Source organism: Cavia porcellus, unplaced genomic scaffold, assembly GCF_034190915.1.
Source record: "Cavia porcellus strain 051 isolate PalLab524CR breed Dunkin Hartley unplaced genomic scaffold, mCavPor4.1 scaffold_1, whole genome shotgun sequence".
Taxonomy (NCBI): domain Eukaryota; kingdom Metazoa; phylum Chordata; class Mammalia; order Rodentia; family Caviidae; genus Cavia; species Cavia porcellus.
Genome location: NW_026947484.1, coordinates 194,159,146 through 194,183,096, shown reverse-complemented (window position 1 = coordinate 194,183,096; position 23,951 = coordinate 194,159,146). Strand labels below are relative to the sequence as shown.

At 41.4% G+C, this 23,951-nt stretch overlaps 1 protein-coding gene and 1 pseudogene across 12 annotated transcripts in view; one reads left to right on the top strand and one right to left on the bottom strand.

The window, feature by feature from the left end:
- Ubap2 (ubiquitin associated protein 2) overlaps nucleotides 1–22,857 on the bottom strand; it is a 101,315-nt gene extending 78,458 nt beyond the window's left edge. For 5 of the 12 annotated variants that reach the window (XR_010039824.1, XR_010039830.1, XM_013153385.3 and 2 more), the window contains exons 1-2: nucleotides 22,388–22,535; nucleotides 4,717–4,854 (exon numbers count right to left, since the gene is read on the bottom strand). Coding sequence is in view for 6 of the 12 variants with exons in the window: in XM_013153385.3 (XP_013008839.1) it covers nucleotides 4,717–4,815 (99 nt within the window). In the remaining 6 variants the exon portion in view is untranslated. Of the gene's footprint in view, nucleotides 1–3,885; nucleotides 3,896–4,716; nucleotides 4,855–22,387; nucleotides 22,537–22,720 lie in introns of those variants that run through there. The other 7 variants (XR_010039829.1, XM_063226501.1, XM_013153386.3 and 4 more) reach the window with 6 other exon arrangements.
- Nucleotides 13,234–14,326, top strand: LOC101787579 (aftiphilin-like; annotated as a pseudogene).
- Nucleotides 22,858–23,951: the final 1,094 nt, after the last annotated feature.

The following is a 23,951-nucleotide window of genomic DNA, read 5'->3' as shown; positions in this document are numbered from 1 at the left end:
ATTTTAAGAGTCTAGAAATTTTATTTTAAAAATTGAGATTTCTAGGACCAGCATGGCAGTGCCCGCATATAATTCCAGTACTTGGAGACTGAGGCAGACGGTCTGTGAAAGTTCAAGGCAAGCCTAAATTGCATAGTGAAACTCTGTCCCAAAAGGACAGAAAAAAAAAAAAATAATAATAACCCAAGATTTTTTTTTTTTTTTTGCTCTTCACATTCCTTGAAAATAACCCAAGATTCTAAGAGAGTTAAGTAACTTATCTAATTAGATTCAAAAGAGCTATTGTAGTCAGACAAGGTGATGCACACTTGTACTGTCAGTTACTAGGGCAGTTAAAGCAGGAAAATCCTAAAGTCAAAACCAGCCTAAACTACTTAGCTCTGTGTCAAAATTTAAAAAAAAAAACAACCAAGTATGTAGCTTAGTATTAGAGCTCTTGCCCAGCATGGACGAAGCTCTGAGAGTTCAATCTCTAATACAGGGTGTGGGAGGGCAGAAACGGATGGGAGACAGACAGACTCTTTCATCATGTAACCTAAATAGGTCATCTCAAAACACCTTTATCACCAGACATTTAGAAGCAGGCATCAACATCTTACCCAATAAAGCCACTTTGTTCCTAATTTAAGGTTACTCCCTTAGAAGATACTGTCCAGGACGAGAATAATGGGGAAAATCTTTATTTTCTTCCTTTTCTAAAACAGTCATGAGATTAAAAAAATCTAGGACATCATGCATGCTACCCAAGCCCAGTATGAAAGAGTTCTCCAATACATAATGCTGCTCTTTTAAAATTTTCAAAATACTTTTTTTTTGTCTTTTTCGTTTTTTTATCGGTACCAGGGATCAAACTCACGACTGCCTGCTTGCAAGGCAGGTGCTTATGTCGCTGAGCTAAATCCCCAGCCTCAAAATTTTCAAAATACTTTTATAAAAAGGAGTATTAAAAACCCAATGAGTTCCTGGGCATGGTGGCTAACGCCTGTAATCCCAACACTCGGGAGGCTGAGGTGGGAGGATCTTTGTGAGTTCGAGACCAGCCTGGGCTACAAAGTGAGATCGAGGCCAGCCTGAACTGCATAGCGAGACCCTGTCTCAAAAAAAAAAAAAAAAAATGAGCAGTCCAAAATGGTGGTCACTCTATTTTCCAACTACTCAGGAAGTTAGAATAGGCAGATGACTTGAGCCCAAGAGTTCAACACCAGCCTGGGCAACATAACATGATCCTATCTCAAAAGCCAGGTATGGTGGTGCAAGTTTGAGGTCAATCTGGGATATCTGAGTGAGTTTAAGACCATCCGAACTAGAAAACACTTGTCTCAACACACACACACACACACACACAGAAACACACGGTAAGAATCCTTCCCAATGATGTTCAATAGAGCCATTTCCCAAAGGATTCAAGGAAAAATTGAAAGGTTTGGCCCAGACAGGACACTGTAGCCAGGAAAGCCACAACCGGAAGCAGGAAGCCCCATCTTGCCCTGCCCCTAGGAAGTTACCTGTGACGCCATCTTCCCGCCCCTGGGAATTTACATATGGCGCCAAACCTAGGACCAATGGGCTACCTGTGTATCCCTAATGCCCGCCTTAGGTTCCACCCCAAACCGAGGCTATTTACAGGCCCCCACGCCACGTGTCCGCCGGAGAGATCGCCGGACGCCAGCGGTGGGGTTGCCGGTCATCTCTCTCCGTGTTCTCAGAATAAAGGCCGCTTTTTATTTTATATTTCTCATCTTTTGTTAATATTTTTCATCTTTTGGAAATAACTCTATCAAAAATTACAACACAGTGTTTGTTAGTGACTTTTGAAGGTGGGTAATGCTACCTCTCCACCAATCTGGAGACTGATTCTTTGGAAATCAGCCCTTCTTCCTTCCTTGGAAGAAATGGAAGGGTACAGAGTTTACATTCTCAACATTTCATATGATTCTCCTTCAAAAGAACACATTTCATTTTTACTAATTTGGCAATCAAAAGAATATAATGATTATTTTTATTTCATTTGTCTTGTTTATTTGATTTTTGAGACAGGATCTCGGGGCTGGGGATTTAGCTCAGCGGCATAAGCACCTGCCTTGCAAGCAGGGGGTCATGAGTTCGATCCCTGGTACTGATAAAAAAGAAAAAGACAAAAAAAAAGAGATATATAGTCCAAGATAGTCTTGAACGCACCATGGAGCCCAGGTTGGCTGAACTCAAACTCTTGCTGATCCTCCTGCCTTAATTTCTCAAGTACTGGGATGACATGCACCACAGTGTCCGGCCTGTATTTCTGATCACTCTGATTATTTCTAATTTTAATATTTCTTTTTGTTTATTTTTTATGACAAGCTCTTACTACATAATTGAGGCTGGCCTAGAATTCTCTTTATAGCTCAGACTGGCCTTGAACTTTGTTGATCCTCCTATCTCAGCCTCCTGAGTGCTGGGATTACAGGCACACATCACACCCAGGAAGAGAGACAATATCTTAAATAGATGTTGTGGGGACACATAAATTCATATTTGTTTTTGTCACTTTTGTGGAAGCCACTTAAAGGTCTGGTGAGTGACAGCTAACATAATGGACCAGATTGTTAATTTAAACACTGGAATTTGTTAGGATTAAATGTGATGAAGAAATCAAAAGATAGCCAGAAGGGGCTGGGGATTTAGCTCAGCGGCATAAGCACCTGCCTTGCAAGCAGACGATTGTGAGTTCGATCCCTGGTACCAATAAAAATGAAAAAGACCAAAAAAAAAAAAAAAAAAGATAGCCAGAAGCGGTTGTATACAGCTGTTTCAAGAAAACAACATGAACAATGAACTCAAAGATATAAACAAGAGTCAAAGCAGCAGGTGAAGGGTGTAGAACCCATGCTTTTCCTCCCTGCAACACAGATGTCCTACAGGCACAAATAATGTTTCTTTTCTTCTTCCCTCCTTCCCACCCAACAGAATTATTTCTTTGATAACAGATCACCCATAAGATAAACTCTGTCAAATACATTTAAAAAGGAATAATCTAGCCTCCAAAATCCAAAGTTGTTTTTCATGGGTTTGTGAATAAATGCCTACCAAAATGAGACTATTTAGGAGCAATCACAGCAAAAATGTCTTTCTGTTAATACAAGCTAAAATACTAACAAAATATTAGCTAACCTAACTTTGGATTTAATGTGACAATTAAGCAATCTATGTACTGTGCTCCTTAATGAAAACAGAACACTGTTAGAAACACTTGTAGCACCTGCGGAATCCCAGCATTTAGGAATCCCAGCAATCAGGAAGATTGTTGCAAATTCAAGAACAGTCTGGGTTACAAAGTGAGCTCAAGGCCAGCCTTAACTGTATAGTGAGACCTTATCTCAAAAAGACAAAAAAAAGAAAGATAAAAAGCATTTTCAAATGCTAGTTGTGGTGACCTACACCTTAATCCCAGCACTCAGAAGCCTGAGGCAGGAGAAATGCTGCAAATTTGAGGCCAACCTGGGCTACATTATGAATTTAAGGCCAGCCTGGGCTATATACCAAGATACTGTCTCAAAAACAAAACCAGGGACTGGGGCTATAGCTTGGTGGTAGTTTTTGCCTGGCATGCACAAGGCCCTGAGTTTGATCCCCAGCACCCCAAAAATAAATAAATAAATAAATAAATATACACACACACACACACACACACACACACACACAGAGCACTTTTAGCTGGGCATGGTGCATCCACCTGTAACCCAGCACTCCCTAGGCTACTGATAGGAAGGTAACAAATTCATGCCCCACCTGGGTGATTTGGCAACTTAGTGAAATCCCATCTCAAAATGAAAAGTAAAAATTGGGACTGGGGGATTGTGGCTCAGTATAAAGCCTTGGGTTCAATTCTCAGAGCCCAGCCCCCCCCACACACACACACCTGCCCAAAAGAAAGAAGTACTCGTAAGAGCTAAGGAAGTGGGTTGGGAATTTAGTTCAGCAGCATAGTGCCTGCCTGGCAAGCATGAGGTTGTGAGTTCGAATCCCACTACCAAAAAAAAAAAAGGCGTTAAGGAAGTAGCTCAGTGGTAGAGCACACACCTGGCATGTGGCCCTGGGTTTGATCCCTACTATCACAAAACAAAACTATCAATAATTATCAATATATAGTCAAAGCATCAATCTGAAATCAGGATGGAGCAGATAAGGCTTATTTACCCACTTGCATACAACCTCCGAAATGAGGTTTGCCAGTTTAGTAAACAGTGTACATGTTAACTTTGTACCAGATACTGTGTTTATGGATTTAGTTGAAATGTCTAAATTCATTTAAATGAATAATAAAGGGGCTGGGGGCAGTTTAGTGGCAGTGTACTTGCCTAGCAGGAAGAACCCCTGGGCGCAATCCATTGCTCCAAAGATAAAAGGGAGGGAGGGAGGAATAAAAACAGAAAGGAGACATCCTATATGCTAACAGGTAGCTGGATTCAAAATTAAATTGTTCAGGCCAGGGATTTAGCTCAGTGGTATAAGCACCTGCATGGGAAGTTCAAGGTTTTAAGTTTGATCCCCAGTACAAAAAAAAAGATTAAACTGTTCTCATGGAACATATCCAAATATAATCTCTTTCCTATTAGTTACTATCTACTTTTTAAATACACAGTTCAAAATCCTGAGGTTTCCTATTAAAAATGAAAAAAAGAAAAACAGAAAGAAGGTCTACTTTCCTTAATTCTCAACAAAACTTCCATAAGAACTTACCTGTACCACTTGTTTCTGTGGTTGTGTTGCCTGTGTTGCTGAAATCTGTGTTTTTTCCCGAGCACCTCGACAACGGTCATTGCTCACTGAAGTCATCATATACAGTATATATAAAATAATGTGTACAAAATAGAAAATCTGCAAGAAAGTAGGTATAGTAAGAAAGACTTCCAAACAAGGTTAAAAGGCAAACATGTAACTCAAGAAGAGGTCACATAAAACATAAACATTCTCTGGAATACAAGTTTTTGAGAAATCGGTTTTGTTTTGCTTTGTTTTGTTTTGGTACTGGAGATGGAACTCAATCTTGCACTTGCCAGGCAGACACTAATTCCTTGGCCCAAGAAACTGTTCTTTAGAGTTGTAGATTTTACTTGTAGTAATTTTTTCCTATTATTATTTCTCTTTTAAGGGTAGAATGCTAGGATCAAATCCAGAGCTTCACGCACACTCAACACATTCTACCACACCTGACTCTATCACTTGACTACACCCCAAGTCACTGGTAGCTTTTCAACTAATTTTAATAATAAACACCTATGCCTATGATCTCAGTAATTCTAAACAAAACCTTGAGCATCACTAATTTTAACTAGCACTCATTCTACCATTACCAGTATGTAGTTCTATCTGCTCTTCTATTTGCAGGTGGACAAATACTGCATCCAGTCAAGATTTTACCTGCCAGTAATCAAATTCAAAATGCGATGTCAGGGGTTGGGAATTTAGCTCAGCAGCATAAGCACCTGCCTTGCAAGCGCACAGTCGTGAATTCGACCCCGCGTACAAAAAAAAAAAAAACTGATGTCAGCTGCAGCATTGAGGCCACCCTGGGCTACATAGTGAGTTCAAGATCAGCCTGTAGAACACAGCAAGACCTTGTCTCAAAAAATAAAACAGGGATTTAGCTCAGCTGCATAAGCACCTGCCTGGCAAGTGTGAGGTTGTGGGTTTAATCCCTGGTACCAAAAAATAAAAATAAACAAAAATTTGAATCAAGAAACTAGCTATTATTCAGTTGAGGTGGTGTAGCTAGGTAGTAGAGTACCCTGGGTTCAATCTGCAGAGGGGCTATATATAAAGGGAACAAGATATACCTAATAGAAAAAAACACCTGTAGACAATAAACCTTCGACAGGAGACAAAAATCAACTGTACATACGCCCAGCAAAATAACTTCACGAACCCAGAAGTTGGCATGCCTGTAGTCCCAACTAGTTAGGATGGTCAAGCAGAAGGATCATTTAAGGACAGGAGTACCTAGCCAGTCCCAGCAACACAATACAATTTCCATCTCAAAAAGAAAGAAAAAAGAAAAAGTGGCACAGTGATCCACCCCTATAATCCCAGCACTGAAAAAGAATGAGGCACAAGGATCACAAGTTGAAGTACCACCTGAACAATTCAGCAAGACCTAATCTCAAATAATACAAAGAACTACAGAGCCAGAGATATAGCATGAGGTCATGAGTTTGATTCCTACAAAAAAGAAAAAAAAAAAAAAAAATGGACTGTACCTGGGTTTGATCCTCTGAACTGGGAAAAAAAACAAACAAACAAAAGTACATTTGCCAGAAACAGAACTGAGATTTTGTAGAACAAGCATAGAGGGGGAAAAAATGTGACTAAAATCCTCTGGAAAAACAGAGCTAACAAAACACATGAAGTTAATGGCATATATAATTCAACAAATAAATTTATTTTCTTTTTATTTTTTTGAAACAGGATCTTTCCAAGTCACTAAATTGCCAAGCCTGGGCTTGTACTTACAATCCCCCTGCCTCAGCCTTCCAGAGCAAGCATGCATCACCATCTCTGGCTTGTAAATTTTTCTTACATTAATTTCACATAAAATTATCTTTTTTGGTGGTACTGGAAATGGAACCCAGTGCCTTGTACACCTACCCCAAAACTCTACTATTGAACTACAACCTCCTAAAGCCCAGCAACAAGAAAGAAAGAAAGAAAGAAAGAATTGCTTCTGCAAGAAAGACCTATTTGGCCAACCACAGGAATTAAGTTTACACTTGTTTTCCCTCCCTCTTATCACTCTCCACCCTCAAGAGCTTTACTACCCTGAAAAAAATCCCACAAGAGTATTCTTAGAAACAGACAAGAGCAAGAGAATCTAAAAATAACCCAGCACCAACTGAAACATACATATCTCACATTCCTGAACTGCAGGAAGCACCAAGTTACTCCACTCCATCCAACCAACTTTTAAAACCTTGATTTACTTCAGTGTATTAAAAGCAAATAAACAGTGATAGATTATTAACACAGATAAGAGGTGCTGCCACAAACTTTTTTTTGTGGTACTAAGGATTGAATCTAGGACCTTTGCCCCAAGCTATATTTATATTGTCAGCCCTTCTTCCCCCTCCTTTTTGGGGGGTTTTTTTGTTTTGTTTTGTTTTTTATTTTTTGAGTCAGAATGTAGCCCAGGCTTGACTACAAATTGCAACCGTCTCCCTGTCTTGGACTCCCAAGTGCTGGGATTATAGGACTGGGCCACTACACCCAGTTTTAATCTTTCATTTTGAGACAGGGTCTTGTTAAATCACTGAATGGCCCCAGCTGGGATGGAACTCATCTTCTTCACTCAGCCTCCCACAATGCTGGGATTAAAGGTTTATACCATCAGGCCCAGCTCAGGAAAGATCTTAATAGCAAAATGAGTGCCTTTTTCAAACAATATATATCTTTTTTTAATGCCAGAAGTCTCAGAAAGTTTAGTCCTTGAACTTACAACAAAACCTAGGCTGACTTCAAACTTGTGGCAATTTTCCTGCCCCCGACTCTAGATTATAGATGTGCACAATCATGCCCAGCTCAACAAAATAATTATATCAGACAACATGAATGGGCTAAGAGCCACCACTAAAAATAGTATATACAGCCAGGTGTGGCACACTTCAATAATCCCAGCACTCAGGAGGCTGAAGGAGGATCCTTCCCAGTTCAAGACCAGTCTGGGCTACAAAATGAGCCCAAGGCCAACCAGAACCACAAAAGGAGAACCTATCTCAAAAAGACTCCCCTCCCCCAAAAAATGGATATACAACTTATGTTCGTTCAGGAAGCAAGTCTCCATCAAGAATGCCTACTGTTGCAAGGACTATCTCTTACACTGTCAAGGATGGGTCCAGGGTCTTTCAACTATTAAGTATTCCTGGCAAGCATAAGGTCCTGAGTTCAGTTCCCAGAACCAAACAAAAAAAAAAATTTAAAAACCTCAACAGTAAGTATTCTCATTCTCTAAAGTCTAAAACCAGTAATAAATAATAGAGACAGCAAACTCACATAGTTCACTATGTGCCTCACATCATTTTATGGGCTTCATGTACACAGCACTAAATCATGAATCTTCCCAGCAGCACTCTAAGGAATACATTATTATCAGTGAGTACAGTCACAGCTAGGTATGTGACACCCTCAATCCAAGTGAAGGTACAAATTCAAAGCTAGGCTACCTACTCAACAGTCTACACTCTCAACCACAATGGTAGATTGTATAGTCCCCAATTTGGCTTCTTCTTTTACAAAGGCCTGTAACTACTGTCAGCATCACTTGCATAGCTCATGCCTAATTAAGAAAGATTTCATCTGGGTCAGAATCTCACTAAGCTCCCTTATCTTCCACAAACCCCTATGTGCTCCCTTTAGGAATCTCTATCATTTCTTTCTTTCTTTTCTTTTTTTGGTACCAGTGATCGAACTCATCACCTAGACAGACAGGCACTTATGGCACTGAGCTAAATTCCCTGTCCTCTATCATTTGTTTCTTTGTTTTTGTTTTATTTGTAGTCCTGGGGATCAAACCCAAGGGTCCTCTACCACTGAGCTACAATCTCAGCCTTTTTCAAGACAGAGTCTCTCTCAATACATTGCCCAGGCCAACCTCAAACCTGCAGTCTTCTGCCTCAGCCTCTTAACCAGCTGGGATTACCACCATGTGCATCATAATCAGCTTTTGTTTATTATTTTTGTTTAGTTTCTAACTTGTGCTCTTCTTTTTCCTACTAAGACCCATTAATCTCAACCTTTTTCTGTAAAGGAAATTTAGAGTAAGTGTAAACCGGGGCAAAGGGTTTAGTTTAGCAACACACACTGCCTGGCAAGCGCTAGGTTACAAATTCAATCCCCAGTACCAAAAAAAAAAAAAAAGAATAAATTAAATAGACTAAGTAGATTAAGATTAATCTATTTACATTAAATAAACTCAAAACAATTTGAGAAAACAAGAATAGCCAACAAAAAGTCTATATGCCCAATCAGTGAGTAACTAAGAACTAAAGTACTCAACTGTAAGACCTAATTCCATGCAGCTCAACTACTAGTGTCCTGCAGGCCAGTAGCTGACCAAACTGATAGTTTTATTCTCCAGATGCAGAGGCCATAGTCAGGCCTCTAGTAACTGGTGGACAAGGCTAAACTTCCCTCCACCAACACTTGGCAGACATGGGAACCACAAGGTTATCAGCTGCCCTGTGCATGTAAGCTGCCTATGAAAAAGATGAGTGTCAGCAAAGTCCTGAACTTCATGTTCTGTCACAGGACATCAAATTTTCCTTACTACAGTCACATTTCTCTTCTAATTTCCTAAGGTAAGGGAATGAGAAAAATATTTAACTGCCTGTGGCTGCTTTTGTACACATCCTATTCCTTTTTCTTTGTTTTTCTGAGACAGGATCTAGCTATGTTGTTCAGGCTTCCCCCATAACTCACAGTGAGTGATCCTCTTGCCTCAGCCTCCCCAGTGCTAGAATTATAGGTGTGCAACACCACATCCAGCTCATGTCCCATCTCAATTCATCTTTCTTAGATCTAAAATGTCTCTTTTTGAGGGGAAGAATACTGAAAACTGAACCTAGGGCTTCGAACATGCAAGACACTAGGCACAGTGGTGCACACCTGTAACTCCGGTACTCAGGAGGCTGAGGTAGGGAAGAGAGGCTCAGATAGCAGGATCACCTGAGGTACAGTGAGTTCGAGAGCCTGAATTGCATAGAGAGATCCTGTTCCAAAAACACCAAAACAAAATAAAGATGGAAGGCAAGCACTCTGCTACTGAGCTACATCCCCATCTCTTAAACCTTCTCTTTAATCTAGAAGCTACCCAGAATTCTTTGACCTCAATTCCTTGAAAAGTCTCTCATTATTCATGAACCTTTTCTTGTTGTTGTTGCTAACTTCACTTCAGAAACACCTTTCACCCTAACTTCAAACCCTCACTCTCCCCCACCAAAAGAACTTTTAAATTATACTATACACAATATTTCACAAAATCTATAAATTGTGAAAGTACAAGGGAATTCCCTTTTTGTTTTGTTTTGTAGAACCAGAGATTGAACACGGGGCCTTTGCACTGGGCTACATTCCCACGTTATACGAGCAAACCTAACAAGTGACTATACTACTGTGTAAAGTGCCCTATAATCCCAGAATTTGTGAAGGCTGAGGCAGGAAAAAGCCAAATTCAGGCCCTCCCAGGTTATTTAGCAAGATACCATAAAATAAAAATGGCTGAGGATGTAGCTCAGTGGTACAGTAATCCTAAACTCAATTCCAAAAACACAAAAAACAAAGATTAAAAAAAGGCTAAATAATACCAATACGGAATCTTCATTAAAAGATTACTAGTCCCCAGACACGGACTAATGAAAGGTCTGTTATAAAAAGAGAGACAGAGAGAAAGACTAGGAAAGAGAGAGATTAGACAGCAAGACCCTATCTCAAAAAAACTTTGAGACTAAAATCAGATCAAAATAGAATTCTGTAAATCATCAACTTGCCTGAACATACTAACTTCCTCATAAATTTGGTAATAATTTTTACAAAACATACAAATACACAATCTAGGGGCTGGGGATTTAGCTCAGCGGCGTAAGCACCTGCCTTGCAAGCAGGCAGTCGTGAGTTCAATCCCTGGTACCGATTAAGAAAAAAAAAGTTAAAAAACAAATACACAATCTCCTCTGCCCTTTTATCAGATTCTATTCACCTTCCTATGTGTTACCATCTGGACTACCCCAAAAACTGTACACATTCACATGTACAATGGCACATCTACAAATCTGGGTTGGTTTGGCTTTTTTTGGTGGGGGCCTGTCTGCTAATGTTTCTGAGATTTGTTTCCTTAGTTGTTTTTTCCAATACAAGGTCTCACTATATAGGTCAGCCTGGCCTTGAACTCACTATACTGCCTAGGATGCCCTTGAACTTGCAGCAATCCTCCTGCCTCAGCCTCTCAAAGTGCTAGATTACAGTGTGCACCACCACACCCAGCTACACTTTTTTGCTTTCAATCCTCCATCTCTAAATTCTCCCAGGTTTCTCACAGCTATAAAAAACTGCTAAACAATTATGCTGTTATTCATTGCCATGTTTTAATTTTAAGGTTAAGCCGTGTGGCGTGTGGTGGCATTCATTGGGAGGCTGAAACAAGAGGATCACTGTGAGTTTGAAGCCAGCTGAGCTACAAAGTGAGTTCAAGGCCAGCCAGAACTGCATAGTAAGACCCTGTCTCAAAAGACAAAGACAAAACAAACTAAGTGTAAAGCCGCACAGTGGGCTTCAGAAACCAACAAAATACTACAGTAAAAGGAGTTAGGAAGAAACCCAGAAAAACTGCTACTCCACAAAAGTCTCCACCTAGGTCTGTCAGAATTAGTACTTGATAAATGTGGCATTCTACAGAAGTCAAAATGTTTAACAAGAGCCAACTGTGCTGTAATCTCAGCACTCTGGAGACCAAAGCAGGTGTATCACAAGTTCAAGCTTAGCACTGTCAACTCTGTAACTCGGAACGACAGTCTCTCAAAATAAAAAATAAGAAAGGGCTAGGTATGTAGCTCAGTAAGATGGCCCTGGGTTCAATCCTGAGTATTTAAAACAAAAAAACAAAAAAACAAACAAACAAAAAAAAAACCTCTGGAAGAATGGATAACAACCCTGATTGCAGAATACAACTATCAGAGCTCCAATGGTGCAATGGGGATTAGCATGCGGTACTTATCAGAATACAACCATCTAAGGAACTTCCAAGAAAAAAATGAGTCTCCAGTCATATTAAAATCAGGACTCGGTATCTGTTATGTTCTTAGAAGTTCTCCAAGCAATTCCTAAACATTTAAATACTGAATTACCACATACCCAAGCAATTCTACTCCTAGGTACATACCCAAGAGAACTGAAAAACATGCTCACCCAAAAAGTGTACATGAATGAGTCACAATAGCCAAACAGTAACAACCTACACTCTGATCAACAGATGAAAGAATAAACAAAATTAAGTATAACTACGTAAGATATTAATTTAAATACTAAAAGTAATAGTTCTGATACATGCTACCACATGGATAAACCTTAAAACCATCATGCTAAAATCAGTCACAAAAGATCTTATTATGTATAACGTATGAATCCATTTATATGTAATGTTCAGAAGAAACAAATCACAGAAACAAAAAGAATAATATATCAGTGGTCACCAAGTGCTAGGAGGACTCAATGTGTGTCACTGCAGTGTGCTTGGGGCCCTTTCTAGAGTGATGAAAATGTTCTAGAATTAGAGAGATAAGGCTTACACGCTGTCAATAGACTAAAAACTGCTGAGGCGCATAATGAATTTTTGGCATAGGAATTATACTTCAACTTAAAAAGAAAATGTACTACCCACTCGAAACCTCTTCTCTCTCTCAGATAGAAGCTTTCTTCCTCTAAATAAATATATTCTGCTCTTAAAAAAGAAAAAAAGGAAAAAGAAAGTGAACAGGCCAGGGATATAGCTCCTGCCTGACAAGCACAGGGGTCGTGAATTGAATCCCAGTACCAAATCAAACAAACAAACCAAAAAAAAAAACCACAGAAAAGAAAATGAAAAAACAAAACTCTTAGGTTTTTAATGTGCAGTAGAATGTCAAACCATTACTTATATTTTTAACAATGGTTCTCAAACTATAGTATCTAGGGATCCTGGCAAGCACAAGGGCATGAGCTGGATTCCCAGTACAAAAAAAAACAAAATAAAATAAATAAAACAAAAAACTGTGGTGTCTGAACTAGCAGCATAAGGAGCACCCCAGGATCCACTCTAGACTCACTGAATCATTAATTCTGTTTATCACAAACCTGATACACACCAATATTTGAATATCACCATCTTCAAAGTACCTTACATGAAAACTGAGGGGCCAGGGATTTAGACGGGGAGCGGGGGGAGGCCTCAGCGGCTAAGTGCCTACTTGGCAAACACGAAGTCGTGAGTTCGATCCCCAGCACCAAAAAATAAGTAAGAACTGGGGAATATGCGGAGTATGCAGAGGGGTCTCCACAAAGGAGATGGAGGTGACTTCGGAAGGCAGGGTCTCCAGCACGGCTCAAACTCCAGGTGAGCCATCACTGAGCAGGCCCGAAAGGCTAAGGAATAGCCTGCCTTCCAGTCTTACCACCCCCATGTAGCTGGTCCTTCCCCAGGGGGTCAGTTCCTCCCCAGAACTTTGAGCCATGCCCAACATGGCAGCTCCAGATGAGCCAGATATTGGTTCTTCCAAAGAAGAAAGATGGGACAGGGATTTAGCTCAGTGGCAAAGGCACCTGCCCAACAAGTGTAAGGTTCTGAATTCAAACCCTCATACCAAAATAAAGTAAAACAAACTCACAAAGAAAGGAAGAATGTTTACTAACTCCCAAAGCCCACAGAAGAAAATGTTTTGGATGATTTTACATATGTAAAAAATAGTGATAGTAGTAATGACTTTGTAACTTGCCGTGACACCAATGAGGATTTTAGTGACTCTGGCACAGCTAGAGGCAACAATCCACCCCTCACTACTGGTACTCAAGAATCAACAGATGATATCACTATCATATAAATGCTACTTTTTGCTAAGAGAAAATGTTATTTCCTGAGTGACCTAGAATAGATGCCTGATAGTTTATCTGAGGAATGTCAGATGGCACAAAGTTGAGTGGGACAGGTACTGAGCCTGTCTGAAAACTGAAAATGGGTAAGACAAGAGAGTTTGGAGATTTTGATTTTGTACCAAAAATTTACAATGACTGCAGTGCTTTTCAAGACTCTGATGACTTTGTAGATTTCAGTTCATCTGGTCATAGCCAAGTTATAGACTGGAATGCTTTTGAGGATGAACAAAAAGATGGTTATTCTTGGGCTGCTTTTAGAAACCAACAGGCTACCAAAGCTCATCATGGAAAGGAAGTCTGGCAGTCACATAAGACACATGAAATTAATGAGACTCCAGGAACCCCCAAGATACACCATGTTCCTTTAGCAACTTCCAAAAGAACAGATGCTAGTGGTCATTCACAGGACTCAAATCACTTCCATGCAGACCGCTTTACTAAACCACCTGAAGTGAATTTTCCAAGGATGTTTTCCTTTCATATTTGCTGATACCAAAGAGAAAGGTACTTCCTGAAGCACTTGCTAAAGACAAGCACCTTGCCAATAAAAATGAGGCATGAGCTGAAAGTTGGGAACTGTTGATGTGTGGATCTAGCTATAGGATATCCATGACCCATATGGCTTGGGGAGCATGGCTCCCATAGCAACATGCTTTTATGTTCTTTGTGAATAGACACTTGAGACATTCTCTTCAAGAGACAGTAAGAAGCAGCCTGTCAGACCAGGTGTGGTGGTGTACTCCTGTAATCCCAGCACTCAGAAGGCTGAGGCAAGAGGATCACTGCAAGTTGGAGGATAACCTGGGCTACAAAGTGAGCACAAGGCCACCTCAAATTGCAGAAAGACCCTGTCTCAAAAAGACAAAAAGATGGGGGGATGAGTTTTAGCTCAGTGACATAAGTGTTACATAGCAAACATGAGGTCATGAGTTCAATCCCCAATACCAAAAAAAAGCAGCAGCAGCCTGTTAAAAGCGCCCACCTATGCAGCAAGATTGAGTATATTAGAGTCCACCAAAGAACTACTAAAACCACTATCTGTTGCTGAAAAAAATTGGTCAGACAACCACCATGACACTAGAAATGAACACATGTACATCTGATACGTTCCAGGAGTCTCTACCACTCTTCCCACAGCTGGCCAGGCTGAGCGCTGCATGTGAATTTGCTTAGGTACCCCATTGCACTAGCCACATTCACATTCCACTGTGCTACCAACACCCCTAGGATCTTTGGGTAAAGTTTTAAATGAATACTCTTCTGTGGAAATAAAACAGTGAATGGCCTATTTTAACTAACAAAATTTTTTATTCTTTTAATAGCTGAATTATTCTATAGTAGATATAAATATTTTCCTACCATTACTGTAACACTTCCAACCATAATAAATTAAAACAGAACTAAGTAACCTAAAGTACCAAAGCTAAAAATTTTTAAGAGATCTTCTGGTCTCCAATAATTTAAAGAAGCATTTAATTAATATTATAGTAAGTTTTTTTAATTTTGCTTTTTGTTTTCTGGTGCTAAGGCTATATTCCTGAGGCCTGTGCAAGCTATGCAAGCACTGTACAACTGAGCTACGATTCCAAACCCCGTATTACAGCAGAAAATTATGTATTTGTATGGTACTGCAAACTGAACTTCACACTGAACTACATCCCCAGTCATTTTTGAAAACTATTTTTTATCTTGGCCAAGTGTGATGGCACACTCCTGTAATCCCAGCACTTGAGAAGCTGAGACAAGAGGATTGCTGCAAATTTGAAGCCAGTCTGAGCTTCAAAGTGACTTCAAGGCCAGCCTGAACAGCATAGTAAACAAAAAAATAAAAACAAAATAAAATACATCTTAATGGAAGTGAGAAATCAACTTATGATAAATGACTTTAAAACTATGTTGTGAGCCAGGCATAGTGCCACATGCCTGTAATACCAGCACTTGGGAGGCTGAGGCAGAAGAATCACTAAGTTCAAGGCCAGCCTAGACTACAAAGTGAGTTCAAGGCCAGTCTGAACTGTATAGTAAGACCCTATCTAAATAAAAGACTAAATAAATAAATAAAATGGATAAATAGCTGGAAATGGTTGCACATTCCTGTAATCCCAGCACTCAGGAGGCTAAAGCAAGAAGATTATTGTGAGTTGGAAGCCAGCTCAGGCTAGCTCATAGTGAGTTCAAGGGTAGCATGAATTATAGAGACCTTGTCTCAAAAAAAAAAACGAGGAAGAGGAGGAACGACAGGTCCAAATAGAGCAGCTTATATACCTATGGAGGTCAACAGAGCAGAAATAAGGAGTGCTGGAGGCTGAGAATGCTGGTACAAGTTGCTGGTCTACATCCTACTGTCTAGAATGTGTCTCAATGGATTGGAACATCCCTGCCATCTTATCACCAAGACTATCTTAAAGATTCACCTTGTTCATAACTAAACCAATCCCTAGTCTTTTTTTGCCCTGAACCTGTGGCATTCCGGACTACAACTATTCTCAGTTGTGGCCAAGTGTAACACATGTACAATAAATAATGCTCTCTTCTGCTATGTTTTTAAAAAAGTAAGTAAAAGTGCTTAAACATCAAGCAAAAAGCTGAGTGGTGGCTCACCCCTATAATCCCAGCACTCAAGAGGCTAGGCAGGATGATTGTTAAAGAGTTCAAAACTAACCTGGGCTACAAAGTAAACGCAAGGCGAGCCTAAACTGTATAATGAAACCCTGTCTCAAAAAGACAAAATTAAGTAAATAAAAATTTTAAAAATTAAGCAAAAACTTGTCAGGTACAATGACACATGCCTGTAATCCCAAAATTCTCTGAGACAGGAGAATCACAAATTACAGCTCAGAACAGGCAATTTGACAATTCGACCAGATCCTGTCTTGAATTTAAAAATAAAAAACAGCTGGGCATGGTGGCATGTTCCTATAATCCTAGCACTTGGGAGGCTGAGGTGAGAGGATCACCTTAGTTCAAGACCAACCTGGGCTACATAATGTGGGAACCTGTCTAAAAGTAAAAATAAGAATGGCTTGATGCTAGGCCTGATGCAGCATGCTTGTAATCTCAGCCAAAGAGGCTGAAGCAGCAGAAGGATCCTCATGAGTTCAAGGCCAGTCTGAACTACACTGGTCTCAAAACCGTAACAAAAGAGCAGACAAGTGCTCACACCTATAATCCCAGCACTCCAGAGGCTGAGGCAAGAGGATCACCGTGAGTTAAAGGGCAGCCTATACTACAAAAATAAACCCTAAATAAATAAATAAATAAGCAAATCAAAGCTAGGTGTGAGCCAGGCGTGGTGGCTCACGTCTGTAATCTCAGCATTTGGGAGACTGAGGCAGGAGGATCATTGCAAGTTTGAGACCAGTGTGGGCTACAAAGTGAGTTCAAGACCAGCCTGAACTACATAGTGAGACCCTGTCTCAACAAGACAAAACAAACAAAATCAAGGGCCAGGGATATATATTTCAGCAGCAAAGTGTGTGCCTGGCAAGTACAAGGTCCTGAGTTTGATTCCTGGCACCATAAAATAAACAAGCCCTCCCAAATTAAATAAATATAGGGTTGGGAACCAGATGCCCAGCCTGGATCACAAGTTTCAATAGTTTAAGAAGATGCTATCTCAAAACAAAATCAATCCCTGGGGCTGGAGATTTAGCTCAGTGGCATAAGCACCTGCCTTGCAGGCAGGCAGGTCGTGAGTTCGATCCCTAGTACCGATTAAAAAAAAATCAATCCCTAGTACCAGAAACAAAAAGAATTGTCAACAAAACTTGTATAAGGCTTTAGACTCAAGCACAAATATGCTCTATTAACCTTTATAATTCCAAATGAAGAAAAAAAACTATTCCCAACAACCTTAGAAAAGTTAGGGCCGGGATACAGCTCAATGGCACAAAACCTGCATGGCCCAAGGTCATGAGCTTGATTCTTGGTACCAAAAAAAAAAAGAAAGGCCAGCCTGGTATGGTGGTGCACTCCTATAATTCCAACACGCGGCTGATGTAGAAAGACTGCTATAAGTTCAAAGCCAGCCTGTTCTAGGTAGTGCGCTCCAGGCCAGCCAGAACCATATAGTGAGACTGCCACACATAAAAAAAGAAAAAAACAAAAAACAAGCCATCTTAACTTTCTGGGAGTGTCCACATTGCATTCTGGAGACTCAGCACACTTTTATTTTTGCTCTTACTCTTTCTTTATTCAGGCCAAGCTTGCTCTGCAGACAATCTACCCCTTCACTCCTGGTGTTTTCTTATTGTTGTTTTGAGACAGGGTCTTGTTACACAGTTCAGGCTGAACTTGAACTCACGTTGTAGCCCAGACTCCTCAAACTCAGAGCAAACCTCCTGCCTCAGTCTCCTGAGTACTAGGATTATGTGTGCACCACCACACCTGGCTACACTTTTGCCTTCTTGAATAAATTTCGTCACTGTCAGAAAAACAAAGTAAAGAAAGCACTGCCTAGGGTCAGGGATTTAATTCAGTGGCATTAAGTACCTGCCTAGAAAGCACGAGGTCTAATTCAATCCCTGGTAACAAAAAAAAGAAAGAAAGCACTGCCTAGTCTTAAATGCAACACCTTCTCTCCTACATGCAAGCCTTATTTTATGCCTCCAACTCAAATGAGCTGCACTGGGAATGGTGCACCATTTGTAATCCCAGCACTCAGGCTGAGGCAGGATTGCCAAGAGGCCAAACTGGACTACACAGTGAGCTCAAGAGCAGCCTGAACTACACATGAGACCCTGTCTCAGAGAACCAAAAAACGAGAACATGATTTGCTTAGCAAGGCATGGAAAGCAAACACCCCCAGGCACTCTGTGAGGCTGAGCCAAGAGGATGGCAAATTTGAAATTTAAAGACACAAAACTAACCAAAACAAACAAGAATATACCTTACATTTCTGGGGAGATGGAGCACTACACTAAACACTGAACCCCAGGGCCTTTACAATGAGCTACATCCCCAGACCCTCACCTTTTTTTTTCCTGAGGGGGAGAGGGGCAGCCACTCTCACTAATTCCTCAGGCAGGCTGGAGTTTGCAGTCCTCCTGCTTCAGCAGAGAAGTATGATAAATAAGATTACAAGCAGCCCATCACCACACCCACCTGCAGTTACACTGTAATTGTCAAAATAACATAAATTTGGTCCTTTAACTTCAAAAAGAAAATGAAATTAAGCCAGGTGTAGCAGCACAAACCTGCAATTTTAGCACTCAGGAGGCTGAGGTTGAATTGTGATTTCCAGACTAGCCTAGGCTCAGTCAAGGCCATCCTAAATTTTGATACGAAAACCCCATCTCAACAACAACAAAAAGAAACTTGTTAATTGGCTCAAATTCACTTCAAAATACATCACAGGCTAACATGGGTGAAATTTCCTACCAATCTTCTCTTTACTTTCCTTAGGTTCATTTCCCCTCTTAGTTTTACAAACAAAAACAGATGCTAAAACAGATATTACTACCTCACCATAGGGGCCAGACCAGCTTTTAAGGACACTTCATTTACTCAATTAATTTAAGAGTAAACTGACATTTGCTGACACGTGTTACTTCACAAGGAGATATGAAATGAGTTTAAGAACGAAGGACCAATACTGGATGTGGTGGTGGGTCCCTGTAATCCCAGCACATAGGAGGATCCTGGTGAGTCTGAGGCCAGTTTAAGCTACAAAAGTGAGCTTAAGGCCAACCTGAACCACATCTCAAAAAAAAAGACAATTCTAAGCCTTCATACTGAGGTACAGTCAGTCCCAGCGCACCTACCTCCTTAAAGTCCCTAAACTGACCTGGCTAGGTTCAAATATGATCTCCCTGCTCAGTCTCCAAAGTACAAAAGAGATGGAGGGCGGGTTCTTTTGTTTTGGGGGTGTATTTTCTTTGTTTTTGGAACAGGGCCTCACTTAGTTCAGGCTAGCCTTGAACTTACCATGCACCCCCAGGCTGACCAACGAACAATACCACACACAACTCCAAAAATAAATAAGTAAATAAATAACTCATCATTTAACAAAAGGACTAGGAACCAAAAAGCTAACAATTTAGGGCTGGGGATTTAGCTCAGCCCTAAATTGTTAGCTTTCTGGTTCCTGGGAAGGGTGAAATTGTGAGTTTGATCCCCATACCAAAAAAAAAAAAAAAAAAAAAAAAAAAAAGCTAACAATTTAAAAATAAAGTGACTTCATACCATTTCAAATACTCAAGACATGATTACACTATCAACATGTATTTCATATTTAAGGTAGAAATAGTAACCAGTTTCCATCAAAACGCAAATACATACTAAAATAAAATAAACCTATTTTCTCCAACGTTTCCCCCAAACAGTAAAAGCCGCTTTGAACAAAAACATCCCGGTGAGCACGGCACAGGCTTCCCCAATCACCAGGAAAGGGGAGCAGAGGTGTTGGTGTTCCAGCATAGTTCCAAAGGAAGCTCCATGTGACTGCTGGTCCAGCCCGTATTTAAAGAGAGAGGCCAAGGGAAACCAGAGCAGCAGGAAACAGGCAGGAGAGGCCATTACCACAATCTTCGCATGGCCTCATTCCCTTTGCATGGCCTCATTCTCTTCCATGCCACCAACTCCAGCCACTTTTTTTTTGTCTTTTTCCTTTTTATCGGTACCAGGAATCGAACTCACGACTGCCTGCTTGCAAGGCAAGCGCTTATGCCGCTGAGCTAAATCCCCAGCCCCCCAGCCACTTTTCAATCAAGACAAAAATCTCTCATAACTGGGCATAGTAGCATATGTCCATAATCCCGGAACTCGAAAATAAAATAAATAAATAAATAAATAAATAAATCCCGGAACTCAAGAGACTGAGGCATGAAGGAAGCAAGTGCAAAGCCAGCAAGTGCTGCATAGACAGCTCAGTGAAAGCCTGGATTACATACACAGCAAGACGCTGTCTTAAAAAACCAAAACGTCTTCGAGACGTGCGGGCGCTCTCTAGTCATTTAAAAATAAAATAAAATAAAAAATAAAAAATAATTTAAAAAAAAAGTCTCCTCCAAGGTACCTAGTTAGGAAGCTGGGCATGGTGACGCACGCCCGTAATCCCAGCACTGGTGAGCTCAAGGCCAGTCTGAGCTGCATAGTGAGATCCTGTCTCAACAGAAAAAAAAAGAAAAGTAACTGTTTAGTGTAAGAAGCTATCAGAAAGCAAATGGGAAAATCAGAAGTGTGAGGAAACAAGGACAATGGTATACGAAAATCTCTCACCACAGCCTTAAGTAGGAAAATCAGAGCACACTGGCATCAAGTGGAAGAGTGGTGTGGGAAACTAACTAGCTTTGCCTAATGGTAACAGAAGTCTTCCTAGCAAATGGAAGACCAAGAGGCCCCTCAGCCTTTAAGAGATGTTGGAAGATCTCCATGGAGTAGAATTTACTCCCTTTCCTGTGAACTACACCAATGTGCCCACTCAATGCCTAAACTATAGTTTAGGTATGGGAGTCACCTCCCTTCCAACTTTTACCAATATCAAAAAGGACAATTCACAGGGAACGGTGAGAACACAGTAACTAGAGGCAAAACATTGTGTAAGAGAAAAAGAACTAAGTTGACTAAAAATTTTAATTACATGGCCTGCAAATAAACGATCATCTTCGGATATTGTATGGAAATCTTAGAGAAAACTGAAATGAGCCAGGCACAATGCCTCAGGTCTGTAATCTCAGTACTCTGGGAAGCTGAGGCAAGAGGATCATAAGTTTAAGAACATTCTAGGAAATTTAGCAAAAGCCCGTTTCAAAAATTAAAAAAAAAAAAAATGAGGGGTGGCTGGGATGCAGCTCATTGTAAAAGCGCTTAGATCAATCCCCAGTAGCGACCCTCCTCCCCTCTAAATTTTTAGTATATGTAAGTGCTGTAGAACAGTAAACTTAAATAAATACCCTTAACATAAAGTAGAATCAACACCCGATAGAAGTGGTAGTAAACTATAAGATTATGTCTAACAGGAATGACGATAGACTCACCCTCGAGAAAGAACAAGGGGAAGAGAGTACAGTGGCGACGGTTGAGATGCCTGGGCAACTAATTAGATTGAAAACTCCGGGAGAAAAGTGGGGAAGCCGAGTGCCACTGTGACTCGGGCAAAATAACTTGCAAAGAACCAGTGAAAGAATAACACTTTGAATATGTAACAGACAGTTTACCAGGCACTCTAAGCCTACATTAAAGAATAAGATGTGACACAACCAAACCACAAGAATCGGAAATGAGAGGAAAACTGAGTTGAGACAAGATCCCTCTAAGAATGAAAGGGAGAAATGAACATGCCTCCAAAGTAAACCGAAAAGGGCTAAAGAGAGCAGAAGCTGGGTTCTAGATAGGCCAGTTACAGGATCACCGGCAGGAGCGGACAGTGGAAAGGGGGTCAAGGTAAGAGCGACAGCTAGGCAGAGACCAAGGTGGGAGAGAAAACTACACCCTCCAGGTCAGAAATCCGAAGGGGGGAGGGGAAGGCGCCCCCTGGGGCTGGGTGGGGCCCAGCCAATTGGAACCGGGAAATACTGGAAGGAGTACAAGGCTCCCTGAGCCGAAGGAAGGAAGGTGCCCGGGCCTGGTCACACTAAGGAAACGTGAAGCCAGCAAGGGAAGCTCGGCCGAGTCCCCACGGTTGGGCGGTGGACGAGCCTGAAAGGGGGTGAGGACTCCGAAGACCTAACCTGAACCTAGAGCACTCTCATTATGGTGCTCAAAGCCTCGCAACAAGGGAAGGAGGGGAGAAGTTGGCAATTACCGCTGCTCTCCTCGCTGGACTCGGGAACCGCCAGCACCGCCGCTGCCGCCGCCGCTCGTTACCTGCCAATGTGCCTCTTACAAAGCGGCGGCGGCAGCAGAGGCAGCCCTGTCCGTCACGTGACCGCTACGTCACGACCCGGGGAGGTGCCACAAGGCGTCGCCAGCGCACGACTCCTCCCTCCCCGCGGCCTGCTTCAGTCACCACCACCGCCCCCCGCAACTGTGTGAAACCGACAAAGCAAAGGTAGTGGAGACAAATGAAAGAAAAAATAAAGGAAAGTTTACCAAAGACAAGAAAAAATTTACATTTCTGGGGCTCACAGATAATTACCTTCAGGGTAGAGACCACAGCTCCACCTCTTCGTCGCGCTACGATGACCTCATGAAGAACCGTCAGTTGCTCCCCTTCGGCCTGCTTTTTCGTCACGTGATATGAACAAGCCAATCACCGCAAGCCTAGCCTCCACAAGTTGCAGGCGGGGACTACAACTCCCACCATGCTGCCCAGCGAGGTCACCCCAAGACAGTTTTTGGTGCTCGGGTTCTAGATGCACCGCTAAGGACTCCAGAATTGAGGGAAGACCGACCGGGGATGCTGACAGGGCTAACTTCCAGCCCTGAATCCCAGTGGATGGCACCTGCTAAGTGGCCCCGCGTGGTTCCCAAAAGGAGGTGTAGTCCTGGTGATATGTGGGTCTGCTACGTGTAAGCCAGCCTCGCTCCGCCCTGCCTTGTGCGCGGGAAAATGCCAATGGCTCTCAAGCTAGCCCGAGATTCCCAGAAGGTCCACAAGAGTAGGGGCCTCACAACTCCAAGGCTGGTTAAATGTGGGTCGAGGTCTGCATTCCCAATGTCCTTCTGCGTGAAGAGACATTTCTTTCTTTTTTTTTTTTTTCTTTTGTCTTTTTCTTTTTTATCGGTACCAGGGATTGAACTCACGACCACACACTTGCAAGGCAGGCACTTGTGCTGCTGAGCTAAATTCCCAGCCCCGAAGAGACATTTATTGAATGCCTACTGGATATCAGCCAATTACACAGTCTTTTTTCATTGTATATATCGAACCTCTTGAGCTAAGATAGGCCCCGCCGTTTTGAGGATAAAGAAAAAGGCTTCGAGAGTTATTTTCTGACACAAAATCAGGTTTGGTGCCTCGGCAAATTGAACAGTCCAGGTCTCTGCAAGATATGACCTATTGCTGGAGATGTACCCGTTGGAAAACCATCTGTTATAATTGTAACTGTTTTAGTGCTTAACAGTATTTTCTCACTGGTCTAATTAGACCTACAAGATAGTATCATACGGGCCAGGGCCAGAGCTGCTCAGAGACAGAGATAGAATGAGTATTGAGGTTGATGCATAATAGTCTGCTAATTACTAACTTGCTAGTTCAAGAGATCTGTTTTTTTGAAACACAGTCTCACATTATAGTAGCATAGGATGACCCAGAATTTAAAATGATCTTCCTTCCTCAGCCTCCCAAATGCTGGAATTCCAGGCAAACACTATCTCTCCTGGCATATTCCAAGACATTTGCTCTAAATTAAGTTACTTGAGGGGCT